At 41.5% G+C, this 27,880-nt stretch overlaps 1 protein-coding gene across 1 annotated transcript in view; it reads right to left on the reverse strand.

The window, feature by feature from the left end:
- The window catches only part of garem (GRB2 associated, regulator of MAPK1), a 292,825-nt gene that overhangs the window by 11,349 nt on the left and 253,596 nt on the right, over window positions 1–27,880 (reverse strand). Inside the window, exon 4 of the mRNA XM_039754428.1 lies at window positions 942–2,117. Coding sequence (XP_039610362.1) covers window positions 942–2,117 — 1,176 coding nt within the window. The remainder of the gene's footprint in view (window positions 1–941; window positions 2,118–27,880) is intronic.

A 27,880-nucleotide genomic window follows, 5' to 3' on the forward strand; every position in this document is an offset into this window, starting at 1 on the left:
TAAAATAGCTTGGGCGCGACACTACACTTTGAGCTGATTTTCTTGAAATTGTGCGTGATCTGAAAAGAGAATAAATGGCTCTTTCATTTCCACGCCCCAGACTGACTGACTGACTGACTGACACATGCCTCTTCATTGCTTCTACCTATAAAATATAGTGTTCCTATAGAGTGGGGTCTCCAACTTCGGTCTTGGAGGGCTACAGGTTTTCTTTTTAATCCTTTTTTTGTTGGTAATTAACTCTTTTGCCTTAATTTTAATTAGAAGAATTAGTGCTTTTAATATGTAAAGCACTTTGAGCTACTGTTTGTATGAAAATGTGCTATATAAATAAATGTTGTTGTTGTAGTTTGCTATTTAAGACTCAGACACCTTCTTTTATTCTGTAATTTGCAGGCAAAAAATAATAATGAGATACAAAACAAGTCCAGCTAACCCATGTCCACCATACATAAAGATATCTCAGTAATGTTGAGTGGTTCTTTCACCATCTTACAATGCGGTGATTGCAGCCATTCCCCAACTCTCTGTGAATGGTACTCATGGCCATTGATTAATGGACAATTTGCATATCATTGTCATTAGGCCAAGGTACTGTTTATAAGGTTGGAGAAACCTGCAGTCAACTGAGACTGAGGAAGTCATTTGGATGAGTGATGAAACATATTGGGGAAAAAAACTATGTCCAGATGAACAGAATCAACTTTCTAGATAGTCATGTGTACAGATTACAGTTTTAGTACCAGTTCGTGAAAAACTATAAAACAACAAAAAAGAAAACTGAACAGCTTACTTAGGAAGTGAGGTTAATTGCAAACAACAAAATTGATTTATTTAGTGGCTATAGCAATGATTTGAATGTAGAGCCCCCATGAAATGTTATCAAGCTATACCAAATGGAATATTACCAATGGAGTTTGTCAATTTATTACATTACTTACAGCTTCAGACTTTGGAGGCACTGGAGGCGGAGGTAGTGAAATTTCGGAAATCTTAGCAGCGCTGGTTTGACTTGAGACAGGCGGAGGAGCTGGCTTTAGCCGAATTGGGTCTCTGGTACCTTCGCTTTTGTTCTTCTCAGGAAAAGAACCAAAGCTTGTCTGGCCAGACTGCTTCCCCATGCACTGATCCAGCCACAGTTCTTCATAAGGGAGATCAGACTTTGAGGAAAGTATCTGCCCTGGTTCCTCAGTCACCTCTGGGAAAAGGTAATCACTCCCACTGTCCCCCGAGTCACTGTAATTTAAGTGATCATGAGGAAGCACAGCCCAATCCCCACAAAAGTTTTTGCACCCTTGAAGGTTCACCTCACTGTTCCCATGCAAATTGTTTCCATATACACAAACTGAGAGTCTGTGGAAGGATCGGGTCAGTTCATCACGTGCGTAGCTCAGAGAGCTCGGCATATGACTATGGCCTGGACAAGAGTTGTTCTTCTTTGGACTTTTGCAGTCCTCATTCCAATCAGCCCTCACATCCCGTACAGCTTTAGAATACTCATCGATATCAAATTGTTCTTGGCAAAAACTAAACCAATGGTGGACCATAGTGTCATACCAGGCCTCATTTTTGAGCAGGCCCTCGGCAATACAAAACTTGGGCACAGTCAAATGCAAAGGAAAATGCGTGGGGAAAGTTTTGTTGCTGCGCAACACACAACAGACGACCACCGTCTTTGTCTGAATGTTGACAAATTTATAACGGTGGCCCTCTCGGATGAGATGCAGATCATACTGATTCCGGGGGGGTGTGCTGGGCACCGTGACATTGACTGGGAGCCTAGTCTTCTCAACGATATTGCGAATGGTGTGCTCCCCTTCTTGCATCTGAAGCTCCAAGGGGCTACGGGTACTGAAGCGGCCTTTACACTGAAAGGGCAGACTGATACTCTCGTTGGTCCTGTGGTTCATACAGATGAGACATGGCATCTTGCCTCGGCCCAGCTTGCTGATGGAGTTCAGCTTCCCAATCTTCTTAAAGATGGTATTGAGTCGAGACTTCTCCTTTGATGTTTTGGCGTACAAGATCTCTGCCTGCCCCATCAGAGTAAGTTCATCGCCCGTGCTTAGTGTGATGTTGTAAACTTCGGTGTCCTCGTTGCATTCCCCTGAGGCAACCTGCAAATAAGTGGGAAACAATTAAGTTGTTTTCAGCATGTGGATAAAGATGATAGCCCTCTCGTAATCACATGTACTCTATGAAAGCAACCAAGCAGGCAGTATTTCCTATTATTAATAATACCACTTGTTCTTAACAGTGATGACAATCCAAAATATCATGGCCTGGTGTTAAAAACAGTTAAAGGCAATCAGGAAAAGTTGGCATGGTATGGAAAATACAAATAAAATAAAATACAGTGATTCTTAAATTTACTTTGACTTTTCTTTCATTGCAGACAGCATGAACGAAAGATATTTCATGTGTTATCTGGTCAACGTCATTTAATCTGTTAATATAAATCCATTCCTGCAATACATTCTAAAGAATGTTGAGAGAGTAAAGCATTCACCACTTTGTGATGTCGCCATTCCAAGATGTTTTGGCACCGAGGACACCAAGCGATGAAGCGTTTCAGGCGTCATTTTGTCCCACTCTTCCTGCAAACACATCTTAAGGTGTGCAGCGGTATGGGGTCGTCGTATTTTCCGTTTCCTTATTCTCCACACATTGTCTGCTGGGGACATGTCAGCACTGCAGACAAGCCTGTCCAGTACCCGGACCCTCTTCTTTCACAGCCATGCCTGTGTGCAGAATGTGCTTTTGCATTATCTTGTTCAAAATCCATAAACTACCCTGGAAAAGATGTCGTCTTGAAGGCAGCATATGTTGCTATAAAATCCCAAAGTACTTTTCTGCATTAATGCTGTCACCACAGAAGTATAAATGACCTTTGCCAAATGCAGTGACACAACCCCACACCATGACAGACCCTGGCTTTTAGACTTGCTGCCGACTACTTTCTGGATGGTCCTTTTTGTCTTTGGTCTGGAGCATACAGTGTTCATTTCTTCCAAAAAGCTCTGGAATACTGAGCCATCTGAGCACAATACACGTTTCCGCTGTGTGATGGTCCATCCCAGATGCCTCTTAGCTCAGACAAGTTGACTCGCTTCTGGACATGGTTAACATAAGGCTTCTGATTTTGCATTGTGAAGTTTTAATTGGCATTTGGGAGTGTAACTTTGTATTGTAGTGCTTGACAAAGGTTTGCCAAAGTCATCGTTCTTGATGCAGTGTCGCCTGAGGGATCGGAGAGCACAGATGTTCAGCTTAGGTTTGCGCCCTCGCCCTTTACACAATGAAATTCCTCCAGATTCCTTGAATCCTTTAATATTATGCACTGTAGAGGGCAGACAAATGCCAATCTCTTCCAGTCTTTCTTGGAGGAGCATTGTTTTTAAACATTTCAATCATTTTCTCGCGCATTTGTTGACAAACTGGAGATCCTCTGCCCATCTTTGCTCCTCAGCCTTTCATGGATGCTGCTTTTGTACCTAATCAGGATTACAATCACCTGTTTGAAATCACATCACATTACTTAATTATAATTATTTTATCTCATTTCTGGCCCTAATTTGCACCCGTCCCAACTTTGTTTTGGAAAGTGTTGTAAGCCTGAAATGCTGGAATGGATATATATTGACAAATGCAATGAAGTTGACCAGACAAAACATGAAATACCTTGTGTTCATACTGTCTGCAATGTAATAAAAAATCAAAGAACATTTAAGAATCATTGCCTTTTAATTTTTTTTTTTTTAATTAGCATTTTCCATACCGTCCCAACTTTTTCTGATTTGGGGTTGCAGAAGCCATTGCAACTGGTTGTCAGTGACCTGAGGCCTACAAATGAAAGTAGAAGTTTACATTAACACGTTTAAGATGAGATCTAGAAAGGCTTTAAGGGTGAGTGTTACCTGATTTCACCTGGCACTCCACACCATTTGTCCTATAAATAAAATGTATCAGCACCAAAGCACTGGCTGTATTCTTAGAAATGCTTAAGAGACCAGGCCAGGGTAAGGAGAATCAGTACAGGGTCACACAATCAGCTTTGTGTTCAGTTAAAATACTGGAACCGCGGTGTGTATATAATCGGACCACTCACCCTCAGTTAAAACATTTAATAATTTATAAGTATTTATATTGATTCAAGTTTTTAATAAATGAACAAGTGATTGCCCAAACACCTTTGCTGGAATAGCCTCCGCTGACAGGGCATATAGCGGACTCAGAGTATTCAGGCCCCTTTACGTTTTTGACATTTTGTTATGTTGCGGCCTTATGCTAAAATAATTTAAATTCACTTACTCACTACATCAAACAACACTCAATACCTGAGAATGACAAAAATTAAAAACCTCAAGTATCATTTTGACACAGGTATTCACAGCCTTTGAAATTTGGTGCATCCCATTCTATTGGCCATCACTGAGATGTACACCTTGTCTGAAGTCCACTTGTGTTCAATCCATGATTACTACATCTGCCTACAGGAGGTCCCACAGTTGACAATGTGTATCAAAGCAAAAACCAAGCCATAAGGTCAGAGGAATTGCCAGTTGAGCTTTGGGACAGGATTTTGTTGAGGCACACATCTGGGGAAGGCTACCAAAATGTTCCTGCAGCACTGAAGTTTCACAAGAGCACAACTGCCTTCATAATTAATAAATAGAACCACAAGAAATACAAACCACGATTCTTCCTAGAGTTGGCCGCCAACTTTAGAGCAATTGAAGGAGGAGGGCTTTTCTAAGAGAGGTGACCAAGAACCTGTAAGGAAATGGGAGAAACTTCTAGAAGGAGAACCATAACTGCAACACTCCACTAATCTGGGCTTTATGGCAGAGTGGCTAGATGACACATGATAGCCTGCTTGGAATTTGCTAAAAGGCACCCAAGGTGACTCTTAAACTATGAGAAACAAGATTCTCTGGTCTAATGAAACCAAGATTGAGCTACTTGGCTTCCATTCTGTCACGTCTGGAGGCTACCTGGCAATGTTGTGCAATTCCATTCCAGTGGTGAAGCACAGTGGTGGCAGCATCACGCTGTGGGGGTGGTTTATTAGAGGCAGTAACAGGGAGACTAGTATTGGGTGATGGAAAGATAAATGGAGCAAAATACGGAGATATCCATAAAGAAAACCTACACTAGAGTGCTATGGATCTCAGACTGGGCCGAAGGTTCATCTTCCAGCAGCAAAGCCAACACAGTAGTGGCTTAGGGGCAACTCTGGGAATATCCTAATGGCCCAGCCACTGCTTGGACTTGAACCCAACTAAAGTAAAAATTTCTGGAATGATCTGAAAATAGTTGTCTACCAATGGTCTCCTTCCAACCTATTAGGGCTTGAAGGGATCCACATAAAAGAATGGCGAGAATCTTCATATTCAGGAGTGCAAAGCTTGTTGCGACCTATGTAAGAAGAGTACAGTGATGTACAATGAAGTGCCTGTGTTAATATAATATTTTACTGCTCCTCTAGTGGGCATTATTGGAAGTGCTTTTTGGGACTTATGTGCTTTGGAACTCCTTGTTCAAGACACCCCAGGTAAACGCCGCACACACCTGGCTGTCCACATGATCTAAAAGAAAACATAATTCATCAGACCAGGCCACCTTCTTCCATTACTCCACAGTCCAGTGCTGACGCTCACTTGCCCATTGTAGGCACTTTTGGTAGTGGACAGAGGTCAACATGGGCACTCTGACTGGTCTGTTTCTACGCAGCCCCATGTGCAACAAGCTGCGGTGCACTGTGTGTTCTGACACATTTCTCTTATGGCCAGCATGAACCCATTCAGCAATTTGTGCTGTAGTAGCTCTTCTGTGGGACTAGACCAGATGGGCTAGCCTTTGCTCCCCATGTACATCCATGACACTGTCACCAGTTGTCCTTCCTTGGACCACTCTTAGTAGGTACTAACCACTGGATACAAGAGACACCACACAAGACCTCTCGTCTGGCCATTACAATTTGTCAAAGTTGCTCAGATCCTTACGCTTGCCCGTTTTTCTTCCTTCCAAGACGTCACCTTCAAGAACTTGCTGCCTAATATATCCCATCCCTTGACAGTTGCCATTGTAATGAAATAGTTAATGTTATTCACTTCACCTGTCAGTAGTTTTAATGGTGTGGCTGATCGGCATAAGTCTCTCTATCGTTGCGTGTTTTGCTGCCTGTGTTCATTGGATATTCTAGAGAAATCAATAAAGTCAATAATTATCTGCACTTTAGTAATACTTTTGTAGGGGTTGGCTCTACAGCTTTCTCCACGCACATCTGGAAACATTGTGTGTCTGTGGTCACAGTGGTAAAGTTTGGACCTTGATCAGTCAGTTTCCTTTGCTGCTTTCACAGATTAAACACAGATGCTCCACACTAAGTCTGCACCAAAGAAGAAGAGCAAGCCATTTTTCATGGACTGAAGTTGTACCGGGGGCCAAAATCTAAAACACAGTGATTCTTACGAACCAACGTGCAGACACGCTCAGTGTTGTTGTCGGTAGTGGACATGGATGGTCATCCAGCTCCTTCTTCATGTGTCACATTCGTATGAACATTTTTGGACTTCTCAATCTATTCGCTATCTCTCCTCTGTGGTAAAATGCTATCTTCCATATTGTGTAGAAACCCCCCTGTACTTAGGAGGAAGCTGAATGGACCTAATGGGGGTAATTCCAGGCCAGGGGGTGGCGGGGTGCACTAAACCTGCCTCTGTTTTCTGGAGACCAAATACGGGATATTCTACCTGATTCAGCCTTGAAGACGCCACTTCCGGTTCCGCCCCAAGAAAAACATCACCTCTGGCCCCCCAAAAAGATGTTACTTCCGGTTCCGGCCTAAATGACATCACTTCCTGCAAAGCAATTTAAAGCCGCCATCTTTGGCGTAACTTATCAGTTCAGTTTTGGACTCCAATCCATGCACATCAGTGCTATTCTTCAAACCCTTTTGCAGCCTGGGAAATTATACGGGTGGCTGCCCCAAACCTTTTTGAGTGTGTCGAGTCTGGTTCTTTTCACACCCTCTATGTCTGGTACATCTTCAACCCATTAAAAACAAATCACTGTTCACTGCTCCCCTTTGGTGCAAACACAGAGCAGAGTGGGCATTCTTACTCCTAGAAAACAACAAGAGAAACTGACTGGTTAAAGTCGAAACTTTACCACTGCGACCACAACCACGCCAGGGAGAGCTGAACAGTCAACCCAGACAAAATGATCACAAAGTTATGGATAATTACTGACATACCGCATACGATGCCAAGAAAAGCACCCACACCTAAGCCTGCTAATCAGCATCATTCTTCACATGCATTATTTGCATGTGACATCTCATAAAGTGAATACAAAATCATAAATGCAAATATTAAGATAGAGAGGCCCAGTAAATGGTGTCCTTGGAAGGCCCTTGAGACCCTGAATTAATTATATACTGACCACAGAATAAATATTTTCTTTTCTCTGCGTCTCTCTTCATTTTTTTTTTTCATTTGTTTGCTTAACACTTCAGGGTTTCCTGACAGGAAGCCACACTAGTTTTCAAGTAATCTCAATAATCTTTATCTCTTCCTGTCAGCCAATTCAGGAAATAATCAAGAATTTGGGTTCACAACATTAGAGTTAATCGCTTGGAGCACACTGTCAAAAAACTTCAGGAGACGACGTGTAATCTGCGGTGCTCTGCCTGTTGAGTGAAGAACATTTGCTCGTGCACCTCAGAGCCAGACAGCAACGATCTCATGAAGGGAAGAATCGCTGCAGGAAACGACCAGGCATCGTGCCACATAACAGCGGAACCAGAAGTGAAAACACCGTTCACGCTGTGGTGTGACGGCTCGCTGTCTCTGTGGGTTTATGCAGAAAATGCGAGAAACAAAATCCTTGTTTTCATTATGAAAGATATAAAAAAAAGAAAGAGTTCATTATAAATTCAGCCTGCATTTTTTTTGTTTTACATATGTATAATTGAGACAAGTGGCTTTTTCACCCAGGCTTCACTTACATTTGATTGCTTTTCAAACAGATAAAAAAGTGTCTTTTTCCAAAATATAACCAAATGAAAAGAATTCTCAATTCACTTTTCCCTTTTTATTTTGGCAGGTAAAGAATCACAATTGACAGAATGCTAGATTATGGATGAAAAGGATCTTCTTCTTCTTTTTCCTTATCTTCCTGTCCTCTACATCTTGTTCTGTTACACCCATCACCTCCATGTCCTCTCTCACCACATCCATAAATCTCCTCTTATGCCTTCCTCTTTTCCTCTTGTCTGGCAGCTCTATCCTTAGCATCCTTCTTCCAATATACCCAGCAACTCTTCTCTGCACATGTCAAAACACAACGCAATCTCGCCTCTCTGACTTTGTCCCGTACCGTCCAACTTGAGCTGATCCTCTAATGTCCTCGTTTCTAATCCTTTCCATCCTCGTCACACCCAATGTAAATCTTAGCATCTTTAACTCTGACACCTCCAGCTCTGTCTCCTGCTCTCTGGTCAGTGCCACCGTCTCCAACCCATATAATATAGCTGGTCTCACTACCGTCCTGTAGACCTTCCCTTTCATTCTTGCTGATACCCGTCTGCCACACATCACTCCTGACACTCTTCTCCACCCATTCCACCCCGCCTGCACTCTCTTTTTCACCTCTCTTCCACAATCCCCATTACTCTGTGCTGTTGATCCCAAGTATTTAAACTCATCCACCTTCACCAACTCTACTCCCTCATCCTCACCACTCCACTGACCTCCCTCTCATTCACACACATGTATTCTGTCTTGTTCCTACTGACCTTCATTCCTCTCCTCTCTAGAGCATATCTCCACCTCTCCACGGTCTCCTCAACCTGCTCCCTGCTCTCGCTACAGATCACAATGTCATCAGCAAACATCATAGACCAAGGGGACTCCTGTCTAATCTCGTCTGTCAACCTGTCCATCACCATTGCAAATAAGAAAGGGCTGGTTCATACACTGGCCCTGACAAATAACTGCCAGTTATAAAGAATAACTGTAATGCATCGGAGGTTCAAACTCAACCACATACACTGTGGTTTAATGCCCAATATCCTGGCACTACACGACACTCATGTACTAGTCAAGCCCCTAGCACACAAAAAGCGCACTGATTCTACAGTACAGTCATATATTGCAGACACATCAGCTAATTCCAAAGAATTACCCAGCACAGGGGATGACACGCATCAAATAACGGAGGTGTTATTTGGGAAAAACAATCTTTTCTTCCAGAATTTATTGCTGTGGTGACATTACTACTAACAATTGATGGACAGTTGGCTTATTGCTGGCAGCAGCCAAGTTGACTTGATGCAAATTCATTTTTAGGTGCTGACGTTCACTTAAGTACACATATACGTATGATGCAGTCACTCATACAGAACTCACTCTAGAATACATATGGTCACGCATGCACGTCAGAGGGTCACCTTCAGGGCTCATCAGAAGTAAGTACTAACACTCCGGGACACTAGGGGGTGCTGTCACTGACGATGTTGTCTCTTCTTCCACAAAGAGAAACTTTCAACTGACTCCTCCCCTTGCAGTCTAGCGACTATAAAACCAAGATGCTCCCGACAGAGGTCGTCTCATTAAAGGAACAGCAGACCACCGGATGGAGCTTCTTCCTGACGTGTGAGGCCAAAGTCTTGATCTTAAAGCCAGAACCTTTCAGGTGATACTGACTTGCTTGTCTGTGATTTGTGCCACTGAGCACAGGTTTATTTTTTGAACTTATTGGTTATTAAAGTGGTTCCCCAACATTTCTTTGGTGGACATGTGTGTTCCCTTGATCGACGACAATATGTTGAGGCATGATGCAAGGTGTGCCATCAATAATGGACACCAAGCAATTGTAAGCTAGCACTTAGAACATACAAGGGGGGACAGAAAAATTCACAGAATCAGTCAATAGCATGTGAGTAGGGTGTAGTTATCGACTGTGGTGTCATACACCTACAGTCTGCCAAGTGGCATTGTGCTGAGTTGACTGAGGTGTGTATTTCTGACATTTATTCTAGAACTGTGTATGGGACTTTGGAGAAAAAAGCATGTCAGATTATTTTGAATATGAATACAATGACAATTACGTTTTTTGAAATGAATGATCTTGTTTCCCTAACAACAGACTGGTCTGTTAATAAGTAACATTACACTGAGCTGCTGCAGCATCTGCAAGAAAAGCATCCTTAAAAAAAATGGAAAAAGTCCAGAGAAATGGTGCATGCAAAACTGCATTCTGACAGCGCCCCTGCACACACTGAATTGTCAAAGAGTTTTAAACCACAAACAGTGTGCTTATTTCTGCACATGGCTTGTATTTTACAGCTCAGCACCACCAGAAGGCCTTGACAACCATGGGAAAGAACTACACTGGGTGATTGCAGAATTCTTTCCTTGGTGAAGAAGAACCCCTTGACAAAATTTAGCCAAACCAAGAACACTCTCCGGGAGGTAGGCCTGTCATTGCTGCAGTCTACAAATCAAGAGAAGACTTCATGAAAGTAAAGACAGAGGGTTCACCACAAGGTGCTAAGCACTGCTAAACCTCAAGGATAGGAAGAACAGATTAGACTTTGCCAGAAACATTTTTTAAAAGCCTGTCCAGTTCTGAAACAATTTTCTTTGGACGAAGGAAACTAAGATCAATATGTATGTTAAAGCCAGATAGAGAAGAATATGGAGAAGAGAAGAAACGGCTCATGATGCGATGCATACCACATCATCTGTGAAACATAGTGGTGGCAGTTTTATGACATGATCGTGCATGGCTGCATATGGAAGTCAGTAACTGGTGTTTATTGATGATATGACTGCTGGCAGAAGCAGCAGGATGAATTCTGAAGTTTATTGGGTTATACTGTCTGCTCAGATTCAGACAAATGCTGCAAAACTGATAGGATGACGCATCACAATACAGATGGAGGGTGAGCCAAAACATACTATGACAGCAAACCAAGTGCTTTTCAAGACAAAGACGAGGAATACTCTTCAAAAGCCAAGTCAGTGAGCTGACCTCAACCTAACTGGACATATGCTTCACTTGCTGAAGTCAAAACTGAAGGGAGAAAATCCAACAAACAAGCAGCAACTGTTGTTGCTGACTGGAAAGGATTTTCAACCAAATATTGGAAATGAATATTATATTTAAGATTATGTTAACTTGTTCAAATACTCTTGAGGTCCTGAAAATAGGTTAGTCTTTTCTAAACAGCTCAAACAATATTTTTGTTAAACCCCTTGAATTAAAGCTGAAAGTCGATACTTCAGACACATCTTGATTGCTTTGTTCCAAATCTACTGTGGTGGTGCACAAAGCCCAAATTATGAAAATGATGTCACCGTCCAAATACTTATGAACCTGACTATACCAGGATAAACTGTCACATAAAAAAGTAGATAATAACTCAAAATTGGCCCCATATGGTGTGTACATTAAGAGTGTAGTGTTGTGGATTTTATATTTTATTTTTTGCTCACACAAACAGAAATTAAATTAATCTTACAAGGACAGTTAACAAAATGTACCACTTTAAAACAAATATTTTGCTGATGTGGACAGGATGGATTTAACACTTAAGAACACAGGACATCAAAGCATCCTGTTTTCCTGAATTGTACGAGTATCAATCACAGTAGCATCTGGTTAAATGGAGCTGAAAATCCAGGAGATGCCTCAAGCGGTATTGATTATGTCATCATCTGAGAGGAGACAGGCACCTAGCACTAAAAGTGGTTTACAGCCTGGGAAAGGAAGACATGCTGATGCTTCAAGCTGTATCCGACTACTTTACAACCTGCAAACAGAAAGAAATGCTGTGGGACTAGAAATTACCAAACCAGTTTACAGCTTGAGACAGGGAGGCTCTTAAAACATCAAAAACTTTATTGTTAGGGCAAATTCATCCATCTTATTGTCAGCAAGCTAATCAGGTTTATACAACAATCACGTGTTGCGAAACTCCAGTGGAATTTTAAAATAAATATGATGGACTAAACAACAAGAAAAGATCAACATCAGAAGAGGACAGAGTGATGCCAGAAGAGGGCGAGAGAAACATCAAGAGGAAAAGACCAGAGCATCTTCAGGAGAGGCAATGTGTGACCATTTTCATCCAATCGTCAGTTAAAGCATTCCATGAATATCGATTGCTAAATCAACGCCGCCCTGGGACATCTTTAATTTTCATAAGCTTTTTCTAAGCTTATATATATATATATATATATATATATATATATATATATATATATATATATATATATATATATATACACCTCCAGACTTTGTTATCCACATTCTCTATTAGTATTATTGTTCTTTAATAAATACCACGGCTTTTAACTTTCTATACTTTGTCTTCATATCTAGCGTGATCAAAGTAGATAAGATACATTTTTTAGAGCACCTGGCACCATGAAGAAGTGCCATATGATCCAAGTTGCAAGGGTTTATCGAGTTGAGGATGAAGAACTCTGTCCAGTAATGAACAGTTCGTTAAAGTAAGACATTCATTGGCTGATAAATGGCCTATAGCCAAGGATGTTGAGCCTTTGCATGTTTGAATAAATACTTGAAGATCAAAAGTAATATTTAGTTGTGAGATATATCTAAGACATCGTACGTTGTTCATATCTATGATAAGTAAGTCTCTTGTAGTACTAGGAAAGCGGCCTGTACGTGTGTTATTCATAAGGCACTTGTGTGGGTTAAAGTGCTACACCACATGTGTATACGTCTTTCATACAATACTTTTGTGGTTAGGGTCTGTGTGTATGTGTATATCTATGTATTTGTGTGTTCATCTTAACGTGCGACAGTAGACCAACCTGGTATCAAACCTGAAAAGTATGTTTATTCCTGAAGAAAATAGGTAAAGGGTAAGTAGAGGGTAATATCAAGATAATACAGTGGGACATGCATTAAACAGACAGCCCTTTTTAGATGTTTTCATGGGAAGCCAAAACATATCCCACTGGACTCCCGTGATCCTAACATGGTTTAAAGCAGTTTACAAGGCGACAGGTGGGATCTAGTCAGTTTGGTAGCAGCTGAGATAATGGTCATTTGTGAGCCTGTATCGTGATTACCCGGCTGGCAGCACGACCCAAGTGTGCTTCAGATCCAAAGGTTGCCCACTGTATTCACTTCTCACTGTGTGATTCTCAGCAGGTCATCCAATGTATTTGCTTCTCGGGGTGACTAGGTGGCTCAGACAACAATCACCTGCTATCTCCATGATCACCATTAACTCAAATGACAGAGCACTTGGTAAATGGGATTGACGTCTTAACTAAACAAAAGACCTTGATGGACTGAATGGACTCCTATTACTTGTCAGAGTTACTCATTTTCTTATGAACTCTCGGCACAGAAATATTCTTAGTTTAGATTGCCCCCTGCCCTGTCATCCACTGGACCCTCTCAAGCACCGAATATTACCAAAACACTTCCAATTATGCCCACTAGGGGGTGGTTTGCTATCAGAATACCAGCAATATTAGAATGCAAATTTAGGATCTTTATAAAATGCACTTTAAAGCCCTGAACAGCACAAAAGGCATAAAGAAGTTGCCGACAAAGCCAACCTAAAGTGAACAAAGTCCCAACACAAGAATTCAAAGAATGGTAAAAAAATCAGAGAAAACAGCAGGGAAACCCAATAAATCACAATAAGCACAATAGCAATCTAATAACTCAACAAAACCTCTAAACTCTCTATTCAAAACGAACTGCCAGGAACTGTGGGAGACCCTCCAGATTTATTGGGCAGAGGGTAGTTCCTGGTAGTGACTGGCAGGAGTCCCTGCCTCTTGGAGGACCAACCACAAAACGCCTGCAGCATAACCCAGGCATAGATAAAGATACATAAAATATAAAGACTACTGCAAATCATAAATGAAAGAAATAGTAACACATACAAAATGTACCACAAAGACAAAAGACTAGCATTTGAACCCCAGCCAAGGGAGGAGCCCTGGCCGAGATATGACAGTGATATCATAGCATTCGATGCTGAACCAGCAGACTACCAAATAGTTCTGACGTACGGGTCAGTAAACCATTGACTGGCTGGGCTGTGGACAAGCACCTGTGTTATCAACCAGTTTACAGAACTGGCTCAGTGTTTTTGAGCACTCTGCAGCTCCGCTATTTGTGCAGCCTGACTGTTATGTTTCGTCTGATGTTTGTACGTATATTGAACGTTTATTTTTAATATAATACTAGGGGGCTCGGCCCCCTGCTCACTTCACTTGCCAACCTCCTGGTTTGGTTAACCGGATATACAATTTAAAGAGATTGTTATTTTCATAGGAATTGTTACATATGCATTATTTTCACTTTTACTTTAAAACTTCAGTTAAAACAATATTTGGAATTAACTTTTCTTCAAGATCGCACTGAATTTTGATTCCGTGTTTGGATTTACATTGTGACAACGCAACATATAACTGCCCGTAAAGTGAATATCGTTTCTTTCTCTCTAATAAGTAAACCGACTTTTTCAAATGTTTGTTCCTGTGATTTGTTAATTGTCATAGCAAAAACTATTCTAATTTGGAAACTGTAAATGTTTAAATAAGAATGGCATATCAAGATCTTTTGTGTCTGTTATTCGCAAAATATGTACTACATTGACTTTCTTGTCGCCTGTTAAAATTTTACGTCAGAATTGTTCAACAATTTTTAACACTAATCTTGTCCTATTGCATAGCCCATCACTTATACATAAATTATGCAATAACATTACGATACGTCCTTCTTTCAACAGTAATTCTCCCGGTGGAAGACCAGACGGTGTTAACGGTTGTAGATATTCTTCAGGATATTGTAAGTTGGTGTTTTCATCTTACACACCATCACCACCAACTGTTTGAGCAGAGTCTATTGGTACGCCTTTAACCAATTTGCCGTGTACCCGATTGACAATTTTTGTGTTAATTCGTTTGACTTCATTGTTTCCCGCTGCCATATTTAGATGAATGGGTGATTCTTCATGAGTGTGTGTGTGTGTGTGTTCATACAGTAAGTAAGCCCTTTAATGGATTGGTGTCTGTCCAGGTAAAGTCCCAGAATGCACCTGATGACTGTGGTCTTGTTTCAAAATATTTGTAAGTATGGCGTGACTTGAAAGAATCTCATGGTAAAAGTCTCTGTCTCACAGGACTTCCTTCCAAAAAGTCTCTTCAAAAAGTCTCATCTCGTCCCAAGATTTTTTTTATTATAATAGAGAGACTATTCCACATTTATTATATATTAATTGCTACTGGTTATTGTGTAGTAATCGGTGTCACTGTACCTTGTTTGTGTGCCACCAAGATTACCAACATTGTGCTGACAGTATACTGAATTTAATAGCATTCATTTACTTCCAAATTATATCTTGTTATAAACTGACATCATGAGTGCCATCATGTCACTAACAATATAAGACAGCCAGAAGCCATTCTGATTCAAGCTCAGCAGGCCGATCCAGCCTGACATGGCCTCTCAGAGTGAAATGCATAAGCACTGAAACAAGTGGACACAAATAGTTTCTCCTAAATAATCAACACCTTTAATGCTGCAGGGATTCTGTGATCAACTTATGTAACTAGAAAGGGACTGAAACCATTTTCTTTCACTCGTTATATAAAACTGTAACAAGAAAGAGAGCTCAGTTAAACTCAACCACCAGTGACTACGTGACTCGCATGTTAAAGAGAAATTCACGTAAACCTGCAGCAACATACAACAACAACAAAAAAGAAATTGTGCAAACTATCACATATTATTAGTATAAGTTTATATATAAATGACTATCTGTTGTTCTTATGGAAACAATTGGATTACAGCATAATTTATTTAGAAGTGATGCGAGCCCTTCAAGGAATGTCAGACAAACAAACACTACACCACAAGGGGTGAGCAGAGACTGCAGTGGAAAAAAACACAGCTGGTACCCTCCATCATTGTGGGGTGCCTATGGTGTCCAGGATAAAGGACTAGCTAACGGGCAGACTACAGTTTGTGAGGCTCAAGGACTGTGTCTCTGACGTGGATGTGAGCAACACTGGAACACCAACAGGAACGGTCCTGTCACCCTTTCTCTTCACTCGGTACACCTCTGACTACAAATATAACACCAGGTCACGTCACTTGCAGAAATTCTCAGATGATTCTGCACTTATGGGGTGAACTGATAAGGAGGGTGAGGAGTCAGGTGGAGAAGTTGGTTTTTTGGTGCAAGAGAATTGTCTGAAACTCAGTATCAGCAAAACCAAGGAGCTGCTTATGGATTGTCACCAAAGAGCCTCTGTGTACTCTGACCTTTTCAAGTTCAGGTTTAAAGGCTGTAGCAAAGTCCTTATGGCTTACAAACACTGAGTAACAGTAAACATAAGACCAGACTTACTCAATTAAAAAGAAGTTTTAGTTGTATCAAAAGTCTAGAAGAAAAACTAGTTTCATAAAATCAGCATATGTGATTTTGGAAATTTTAGCATATTATATTACAATTTAGTCAGACTTTAGTTGGAGTTTGCACATTTTTACCGACTCTAACTCAATCATTGCTTCCAACATCTCCCACCGTGAGACATTTGGTGTCTGTGGGAGACAGCGCATAATGGCCAGCCTCACTTAACAGGAGTCAACCTCAGGCTCCTCTCACTGAGGTCACTTGCCCGCAACCACCTGCCTCCATTCCTCTCTGCATGGGCATCCTGGCTCTCACTCTCCCTTTCTTTCTCTGTTCTTCTTTCCTTTTAACCTCTATTCCTCTCTGTTCTTGCTTCTTCTCTCTTTTGTTCTCTCTCCCTTCCCTCTGCCTTCTGCTCTCCTTTAAACGGCCTGATCGAGTGCAGACTCCAAGGTGTGAATGAGCCACCTGACTGTTCCTCTTGCATTTCGCACGTGAGTGTGCCACTAGCCAAGCACCGCAATCAACTTTGGAGTGGCACCGTCATGCGCATGCCCGCCCGCACCTGTTCTGAGCCTGCCCACATAGTAAGGATTTTCTATAACTGGAAAGGAGAAAAGAAAGTGCAATCCATTTGGAGATTAGTAATCTTAATCAATGACATGGAATCTTTTGCTGAACTGATTAAATGAAACTACAGTGCCTCCCAAAATCACCTTCTCCAGTATGCACCTTTATGAAATGCGTCATCTCGATTCAGTTCATTTGAGGGAGAGATATTTATGGGCGTTCTTAGGCAGAAGCTTATCACTAAAGCATTTTCAAAGACAGTGTTTTGTGATTTCGTGGTCTAAATGATTTGGCTCCTTGTGTCGCTGTGGAACTCTTGATGTTGAGGACAGGCGTTCACCTGTGTATGCATGGAGAAGAACTGGACAGTAAATATTCCTACACAAGCTGTCAATGATATGAAACAAGATGGCAGTGTTTAAGACAGCACATTAAATAAGCAGCTGACAAGTTTTAAAAGTGAGTTATGTGTTCAGGCTCATACATGGCAGATGCTGTTTAATATGCATGTGGGTCAAATCAGCATGCAATCGTCAAGTACAACAAGAAAAAGAATTCACTTTCGCTGGCAATTTTTAAGAAGAATCTGCCTCCAGGAGTAGACTCACTGTCATGTACAGCAGGTACTCGCCATCAGTGTGGGGTAGGGTGCAAAAATGATAAAAAAATATACAGGACTGCACATTATGCACCACAAGACAGTTGGCAGGCTGGGGAAAAGCAATACTGGATGTGTAGAAACAAACAAAAATATGTAATTAAAGACTGAAACGGACTGAATTATAATGGACAGACTACCCATTTAGTCAGGGTATAGTTCATGAAGGTGGCATAGTCGATACATTCAACATGGGGAGCAGAGCAAGGCCAGGGTTCAGCGGGAAAGGCATATGGCGTCATACCAGTGTGGTGGGACACATAGGGCAGCTTGTCTTATAGGTGCAGAAGGGACAGAGGCAAAGGCACACAGACAGGAAATTTGAGGGGTGGCAATACCACCTGACTGCTACAGGGCACTGTGGTATAGCGGTTCCATGGCTAAACATTTTAGTGGTCCATTTTAAAATAAATAAACAATTGAATGTCTGGCTCAATCTCTGTGGGTGTGCGTGCACGTACAGAAGAAGGAGGTTGGTGTAGTAACTGAGGCGACATGTACTGCACATGAGGGTATTGCCTGTCTCAGTTGTTTCATTGGCTTTCTGTGGTGCGCGATTGAGGTGCTGTGCCCACGGAGGCATATAAGGGGGAGCCAGCATGAGGAAAATGTGAAACTGAAAGAAGAAAAACAGAGGTTAAAGAGGGAACTGAGAGAAACTGGCAGGACTGAGCGAGAGTCGGTACAAGATGAGAGGAAGCAGGCGGGCGGAAAGGTGAGACCCAAGAAGAAGCATGTAGCCGGTGCTCAGGAGTGGGCAGAGGGGTTGCTCCTGTTGAGCGGCCTTCATACGCAGGGTGCGCTCTCACCAGGAAGAGCCAGCAATTGGCAGCAGTGGGAGGACAGTGCGCTCTTGCTGGGAGGAGCCAAATATCGGCAACAGGGTAAGAGGAGTAGGGCTCGGTGGCCCCCCGTGGAACATCGTGGGACTGGTGGCGCGGACAAAGCTGGGATCAAAGTCTGCACCTGTTGGATGGACGTCTCTCGTTTCTGTGAGGCCCAATCAGAGAAAGACGGAGAGACGTCAGTTTTAAAACGAAGGCACCAGGGCTAAGAATTGTAAAGGACAGTTTCCTACCTGTGTTTTGAGCCTCACTTTTAATGGATTTATTTATTGGGATTTTTAACCTCCACAGAAACATTCATTTTTATCAGATTATTTATTTATGGACTTTTGTACATTGCACTGGACACACTGTTTGAACTGATTTTAATAAAGCACCTACCGCCTGCTGTGTTTGTGTGTTGTGTCCCCATTTGTTAGGCTCATTCCTCACATATGTTATTGGCGGGAGCGGGTTCAAGAGGCTCCTTAGAGCAGCTGGGAGCGTGGAGCCAACCCACACCACCGCAAGCACTTGGTAAAGTCTCTCTAACAGAACAAGCAACAAGAAAGCTACTCAGGAGACATGGCCTTCCTAAAGTCCTGAAGGCTGAGATGTTTAAGAATAACAGGGGTCACTGCTTAGAGCTCCAGTATGCTGCCCCTGAGCTCGCTTGTGTTTTCCTACTCAGCAGGAAGTGATCCCAGATCAACATTTAAAGACCACAGGGTCACTGAACCTGGAGTCTAGAGGTTGGTCAGGGTGAAAGGTCAACTGATGGGAGGAAGAAGGAGAGGGTAAAAGACAAGAGAGTGGAACTCTGGGGTGTTTAGTGTCAATTTGAGGAGGGCAAATGGGCAAGCCACCCTACTGACATACAGGGGTTTGAGACATATGAGTTTGGCCCTCAGAGTTTATAGGGTTTCTTAGTTGCTTTCTACTGATGTGCTGCTTTGTTCATTCCTCGTTTCAGCTTAGTTTTTTAAATAAACCATCCAATTTTGTACATGTTGGCTTATCAGTATTATTCTGGGTACAACAATGCCCACAGTCGCAGAAGCAAAACAAAGGGGACTGCAAAAACTGTAATGGAAGGTAAATATCCTAACTGTTCTGTCAATGGGGCTTGTACACACACAAACACAGAGATTATATATACACACACACTCATATACCCACAGACACAGATATTTATCTGTGATATATACTCACGTATAAGTCGGGTCTTGAAACCTGAAAAACTGATCATAAAATCAGACCCTGACTTATACACCCGTTCAAAAATGTGACAATTTTTTTTTTTTTTTACATCTTCTTGCCTCCTCCAATCGCACATCAGTTTCTCAGACTCATCATACTTTGTTGCAGCAGCGCAGTTACCAAATTCTTTTGTTGCTTCAACAACGTTTAATTTAAAACCAACTTCATATTTTCTTCTGAGTCAACGCTCCATCGTAGATAAGGGATGCACTTACGATAAAGGTGTATGAGGGTGTGAGATACAAAAAACACAAATCAGTACAAACGTTACTTTGGAGTAGTTTGGGTATTACTGTGTGGTCATGTAGCCACAATAAAGAGAGAGAGAGACGTTAGGAGTGCACGCCGATACGCCGCATTGCTGCACCCACATAGAAAAGAAAGGCCGCGTGCTCCATGGTTGCTCTCTCAGGTCGGCGTTAGCATATCATAATCCCTTGGTCTAATAGCGTGAGTTTTCACCATTCGACTTATATGACCGAAATTATAAAATACCAGGAATTATACGGTAAAATCTTATCTGTGGGAGAACTTATCTGCGAATATATACAGTATTTAATATCATTTTTGCAAGGAATATGATGTCACACTTACAGTACAAGCATGGGGAGTGTTTCAAGGGTGTGGAAAATGGCAAGAATAACGAGGCAGAACAATCACTAACTCAGACTCTGTTCCCCTTCTTTGGCCCTGACTCCGTAAGCCCTGCCTCATCCAACTCCTCCGCCATATAAACTGTCACACAGTGAAGGGGATGACACTCCATAAAATGAAGCATACATTTCCGCTCATGAAGAACGTATGATTTGTGTCTTAAGTCCTAAAGCACATTTTTGTTCTTTTTAAACCTTTGGACAGTAAAAAGGGCGTCCTTTGGGACACCAGGCTTTTTGTGTTTCTTTCACAATGTGGCGCTGCTGCTTTGCCATAAGGAGATTGTGGGCTTGCTTGCTGAGTTCTCACTGCATGAAGAGCACTTTAAATAGTAAGAAAAGTGCTATATAAATGTAAAGAATTATTATTATTGCACACAGTTAAAAAATCACAATTTCTTCACTTTGAATACCTGTTTATATGTTATTTTCTTATCTTCTGGTACAATTTATGTTTTAATAAGGTTTAACCTTAACCAGACCTGCTTGTCCTTATTATTAAGTCATTTAATTAAGATTTTCTATGATCTTCTCATTTCACCCTGCACCTGTTCATAACAGCAAGTTTGAGAAAATGACATTATGTCACATTCTTTGCAGCTTTTTCAGAAATAATGCAAGCTGCCTCTTTGCTCTTTTGTCTGAAATCTTGCAGTGAAGTCTGTCACAAGTTTCAGGAGGAGGTCCGCCATTGCAAATCAAGTGCACACACAGTATGAGTCTGCGAGTTCGAGCTGCACGATGTACTTGTATTCTTGTGGCGGCATGCATAGCGTTATCATCTGCGGCTAAACACTTTCAGCCTTAGCCCACTTGATTAACATCTGCCGTTTGACACTTACTGTAATTCACATCCTTTCATTTGTGGAATGGCTTAGGCTAACACCAAGTAGAGGGCCGTGGGGGGATCAAATAGTGAAACAAAAATGAAAAAGTCCGATTCTGTCAGATTACATCTAGAGCAGTCAGGGACTTGTCAATATCACAGCTCTTCATTATAAAGGTGGGTTGCACGGTGGCCGTGTGATTAGTGCCACTGGCTGACCATTCCAGCAGCCTGAACACAAATCCTGCAACTGGTCATTAACTGTATGGGGTCTGCACGGTCTCCCTATGTCTTTGTGGGTTTTCCGGCTATCTCCTAAGATATACAGTACATGTTAGGAGCTAAGGATTCAAAATGAGACCCGGGTGTATGTGTGTAAGGCCCTGTGGTGGACTGTCACGCTTGCCATAGCTGTTTCTTGCCTTGTGCCTAGTAATGTCAGGGTACCCTGCCCCACAACTTGGAATAAGTGGGTCTGAAATATCATGGGGACAACCCATAGACTAACACGGGAACACAGATGGAAACTTCTTAAGGGGAAATTTCTGCACAAATGTTACAAAGTTTATCTTCAAAGTAGGACTGCGGAGACCTTCCAAATTTGACTTAACGTTATTTTGCAGTTTACTGGACTGAAGGGTCTATTCTTGTCAAAATTGTTCTAAAATGTAGATTTAGAGATGGATGAATTTTTCTTAGAAACTAGCACCTGTAAATAGTTTAGTATGTAGCAAAATAAAAACACTTTTATATTTAGTTTAAGTGGCACAATGGCTAGCATGGTTGCCTCATAGCAGCAGGGTCCCTGGTTTGAACCTGGTTTATTTTGTAATTAGGAGTCCCAAACATAGAAAAATGGGTGTGACACCATCTAAATGGACCATAAAGGCAGGGCCATAACCTAACCAGCACGCCCAAGGAGACTCGCCCTAAAATCAGCTCGCCTCAGAACTGCTAAACATAGGCTTCGGGCCTAACAGAACCCAAACAAAACGAGCTGAGCAAAAAAAACAAAAGAAATGTCCCAAAAAAAGCCCCGCTAAAGGAAGGATGACCATAAACCCTGAGCTTATGTACAAAAAGGGCAACCAAAGAAACTTTACAAAAGAAGAATGTATTAGGAAAAAAAGAAAAATACAAGCAAAATGCTCATAAGAGCAAAAATATCCAAAGAAGGTCCAAATCCTCAATCAAGAAGAGAAAAGCAAAAAATAAATCAAGAAAACCAAAACATCCAAAGAAAAAGAAATACTCACAACTCCTCCACAAACGGAGCGTTCGCCTGCATTAAATAACCAGTGGGGCGGCTCAGGAGTGGTGACATCAGGGTGGCCCCGCCTCCTGGGGTTCCACCCACAAAGCACAAGGGCATTCAAATGAATGCTACATAATTACAAATATAGACACATAGAAATATGAAGAATAAAAATTCAAAATCATCAAAAATAACAAAGACATAAACATCTGTCAATACATAACAGCCTAGTGTTTGTTTTTTGGTCTGTGTGGGTGATTTTGGTAATGAGGTTCAGGTCATGTGAATCTAATGTGGTCCAGCATTAGTGTGTGTGTCTTCTGGTAAACAGGCACGCCATCCAGGGTTGGTTCTTGCCTTGCGCCCAATGCATTTAAGTGCACCACATCATCCCCTATAAGCAGTTTTGGTAAATTATCAGCGGACAATTAGAGTACACGCAGACGGAGTTAGCTGCTCGAGCTTGTGGAGGGAGATCTGAGCCTGCAAAGTGCTGGTGTCATGCTCAACTGCTAAGCCACAGAACAAAATAAAAAGAAACAATAAGAACCTGCAAATGATCATTAACACGTCTTCTTCTCAATACTCTGTCATAGTGAGCTCATAAAAACGTGAAGCACAATCTAGACAGCACAACAGTGGAGCTGTTAGCACTGCTGCGTCCAGCTTTTGATGCCAGGCCACTGTTTAGCTTGCATGTTCTTCTTAAAATGTGTTCTCAGGTCGCCATGCTCTACATGTTAAGCTGAAAGAAGAATCTCAAAATTGCCTCACTGAGAGTCAGTGTGTTTAAGTGCAGGAGTGGCGTTCCATCTAAGGTTGGCTCCGGCTTGTAACCAGTTCTGATGATATGGGCACCAGCTCCTCATGACCCTGCCATGGAAAAATTAAGAGTCAGCAAACGGATGAATGGAGAAACATTATTTCCGATTCTAAATTCTTCACTGAACCGATGGTTAAACTTGCAGACACGAGTTGGCTGTGCCTCTCCATTCACATTCATATTGTGTTTTGTCTATTCATTATCTATGTGGAAATTGTTCTGACAATAATTTACTTTATCCACAAAACACAAGCAGGGCATGTTTGGCAAACAAAACTATGCAAGAGGAATGCCAACAGACTGAAGGTCTCTGGAATAAGCAGTCCCAGAAACACCACGTTAAACCAAACTAATCAAGGCCGCACAGCACTCAGGGCAGACCGAAAGTCGATATTTATTTACGGCTGCTTTCTAAAAGGTCTTTGGCTGCATGTTTCATCCACTGAATGGCAGATCCACTTGAATCATTTCAAGAACAACACCGGACTAACTGAACTCGACTGCCATCACTTAAGGCAGTTCCTTCTCTCAGGCCACGGTCTTTATAACTTGGAGATTGCAGCAACAACCCCTTTGGAATGTCACAGGAAGCAATGACCATTCTTACACATCTCTGACCTGGCCAGACAATATCCCTACAGCGGAGAAGAAACAGCTCCCGAGAGTTGTGTGCACCACGTCTACAGTTGTTGGTTGTCACCTTCTCATTTTGGTCTCACTCTTAAGCATAGAGCCATTAAGATCTTCTTCTGACCTGTTAAAATCTACACAGCCTCTAATTGCTCTGCTTCTGTCTGGCAAATTGTTTAGGTCAATCAAGACCAGGACTACCAGATTTCATAGCTGCACATACCTGCAAACTGTCAGATACATGAACTGAAGTGTTGTCTACAATAGTCTGATGACTATGCCTGATATACTTGTGATAAAATAGGCAAATTGGGCCTGTTGGGAGGGGATGACATCTGTGGCTGTTATATTGCATGGTAGTATTACTGTTTATTAGTATGAGATTCGTCAAGAGACAAATTAGCAAATGGAGCAGTTGCACAATGACATTGGGTTTGACTAATGACAACAATACCAGGGAATTGGAACTGATCTTTAATTAAACTCCAACACAACTCAAGAAAATTATTTTTTGGTCCTTGAGAGCTGTTTAAACTTTGAACTTTCTCTTTTGATACGGGTTATGGCTTTAACAAAGCCAGGATGCCAAAACATTTAATAACATTGTCCTAGAGTGCCAGATCTTCAATTTTTTAAATAATAGACGGGGAACTATGATTCTTAGCACAATGAGAGAAGTCACAAAATCAACAGGAATGTTCAAGCAAATTATCATCCTCTTTAATAAAACCCCTGTGTGCGTCCAGGTGTCCGTGTGTGTGTGTCTTCTGGTGAAGTGGGCATGCGCGGGGCCACACAGCACGTGATCAGTCTCTTCCTGTGCATTCCCTGTGCGTGCGCGCGAGAGACAGACACGCAGGCCTGCCCGAGAGACAGACACGCACGCACGCACACACACACACACACACACACACACAGGCAGGCAGGCCCGCGCGAGAGACACATTCACTCACTCACTCACTCACTCACTCACTCACTCACTCATTCACTCACACACACACACACACACACACACACACACACACACACACACACACACACAGAGGCAGGCCTGCATGGAGGACAGACACACACACACGCACGCACACACACACGCAGGCCCGGGACAGAGTCAGCCACACACACACACACACAGACACACGTGTGAATTGTTGCAATGTTACTTTTCTTGGTTGTTTATTAGATTACAGATTTTTCAAATGTTCATTTTTTTTCCTGTGCTTAAAACTCATTAAAAAAGGTGTTTTTAGCAAGTGGGTCGTAAGGCTATAGCGTGAACTCTTGCAGTGTTAGTTTTCTCTGTTGTTCAAGGTTTTCTTAGTGTTATTCAATGTTTTTACATTTAGTTTACTATTACGCTGTGTATTCTATGGTATAATTAACTATATTAGTGCTTAAAATCTTAAAAAAATATATTTACATACAGTTCGTATGGTCTAGAACTGATTAATTGTATTTACATACACTCCTATGGGGGAAATTACTTCGGTTCCACTATATTACTGTCCGACAAAATTAGAGGCATTTTTTACGGAAATACAAACCAGTATTACTGAGAGAGAAAATTAAAGGCACACAATACAGTGACGCATATTACAGCCACATACAAGGCCCCTTGCCATTTAATATAGACTGTTCCTACAAATGTTCTAGCGCCCGTTATTGTAACGGGCTTAATGTCTAGTAGAAAATAAAAGACCTAAATCTGTTAAGTAGTTCTCTCGTTCGCTATCTAAGAGGAGTTAAGGTTACGACCCAAGACAGACGTGTGAGTGAGGAGGGCCCTGTCCCTCTCCCCACAGCCTGATGAGTCTTTCTCTGATTTGCGCTAATAAATCGGTACCGCAAGCGGACTCTGATACTTGCGATGAGAAAATCGCAAAATCAAGGAAATGTTCAAACAAATTATAGAAAAAAACCCGATCTAAATCCGTTAAGTAGTTCTCCCGTGAAAAGTGGACAGACATACAAACAGGTCTAAAAAAACTAAAAGAAATTTTGCATTTGGACTACCTTTTCTTAGCGAGCACCTATGGGCCAAGGGTAACCAAATTTCAAGTCCCACGTCTTCATGGTTTGGAAGATTTCGTGATGAGTGAGTCATACTGTATATAGATTATATTTTGCTTAGAAAAATAAGATGTCTTTATAGCACACTGACAGTGCCAATTAACATCAACTCCTCTTGTTTTTCTGAATTGTACCAGTAATCTATCACCTATTGTGTCAAACATTTGGTTTATAGACAGTTTGCCTCAGGCCGTGTTGATCATCTTATCACTCATAAACAGAACTCTGAGAGCCAGCCAGTCGAAGGTGTGTAATATCACGTGTCATGTGCAAAATGATTCCTTCTGCATTTCATTCAGTTCAACAAGATGATTGGAATTGTTGAATCACTGATTTGTTCACTTCACAAACAACAACAAGCGATATTCTACTTTAAAATCTAGTATAGTATCATAACAGTGTAACAACTTTAACCACCAAACAATATAAAAAGAAACTAACAAGATAAGTAATTCACACATAATAATATTATTATAATAGTTTTTAATAATAATAATAATCCTCTTCATTGAATTTTGATAATAAATAAAATTTCAACAATAAACAAAAAAAAAACAGCCATGCAAAAAGAAATTTAGCACAGTGCACAAATCACGATAATACTGTGAGAATATTGAAATATTCTATACAGTAATTTACTGCTGCTGGATATAACTTTAGTATGTCATATGTTGCACACTGAACTGCCATCTCTTGCTGTAACACCAAGTCAAATTCTTATCAATTATGATTCTGGGCAGTAAAGTCCAAATCACTTTAACAAGGTCGCTGAAATATTGCTGATTTGAGAGCTGCATGTCTCTAACATGCTGTTTGTTACTTGTGACCAAGTTTTTCATTGGCTTTACATTCACATGTAAATTGGTGAAACTAATTGTGTGACGTTTGAAGGTACAGCCGGCACAAGTCACCTTCCTCCAGCTTGCTCCAACTTGCTTGTTTTACACTTCCTGTTCAAAGCAAGATGGACTCCCAGGCAGCATTAAACACGAAAATCTATTGAACACGCGAGTCCAGAATCTTGCCTCTTTGATTCTGTAGCTGGTACCAGCTTTGTAAGGCACGTTGTACTGGGTGGGAGAAGTCAGAAACACCAGCAGGATTAGACAGGAGAGGTCAGAGATACCAGCAAGAAAGGGGGTTGTGGTCAAAGATAGCTGAAGAAAAGGGAAGGAGCAGTTTAAGTGTCTGCGGTGGCAACCTTAAAATAAAAACAGTCTTGCTAAAAGCTCCTCATGTCACCACCTTGTCATGTCCTTCAGTCTTTATATGGTGCCACTGGAACTTTTCTTCACACGCTCAGGCACGGCCCCTAGTCCTGTCTCTCCGGTCTTTTGTCTGAAGTCCTGAGGCCTTTGTGCCCTGTGAAACTCGTGTCTTACTCCTCCTAGACTCGTCCTTCCTTACCTCTCTCTACCCTCCAGCAGTGGCCCCTGGGGGAGTCTGTAGGTATGTTGTGTTTTATTGTCAATGGTGAATGATCATTTTTCATAATTTATGTATTTTTCATTATGTTTGCAATTATGTACTGTCTCTTAAAATGTTCTGATGTTCTGTGTGCTTTGTGGGTGGAGCCCTACTGTGACCTCACTGCTACTGGATCCTCCCTCTCACTATAAAGGGCTGGGAACAGAAGAGGCCCAGCAGCGGGTTATTGAGTTGTATTTGGAGTATTGGAAGTTTTATTTTTCTTGTGGATTTGCTTGTTATTCTTTCTTTCTTGAATTTCACTTTCAGATTGTGTGTTTTGGGAAATGATTCGCTTAGGCAGCTCCTTTTTGTTCTTTTCAGCATGTTGGAGTGCTTTCTATTCTGTGAAATAAATCCTAATTTCTAAAGATTCTTTGCTTGCCCTTTTGTGCACAAGCCAGGAGTTTACGGTCATCCT

This window comes from Polypterus senegalus, chromosome 5 (genome assembly GCF_016835505.1).
Source record: "Polypterus senegalus isolate Bchr_013 chromosome 5, ASM1683550v1, whole genome shotgun sequence".
Classification (NCBI taxonomy): domain Eukaryota; kingdom Metazoa; phylum Chordata; class Cladistia; order Polypteriformes; family Polypteridae; genus Polypterus; species Polypterus senegalus.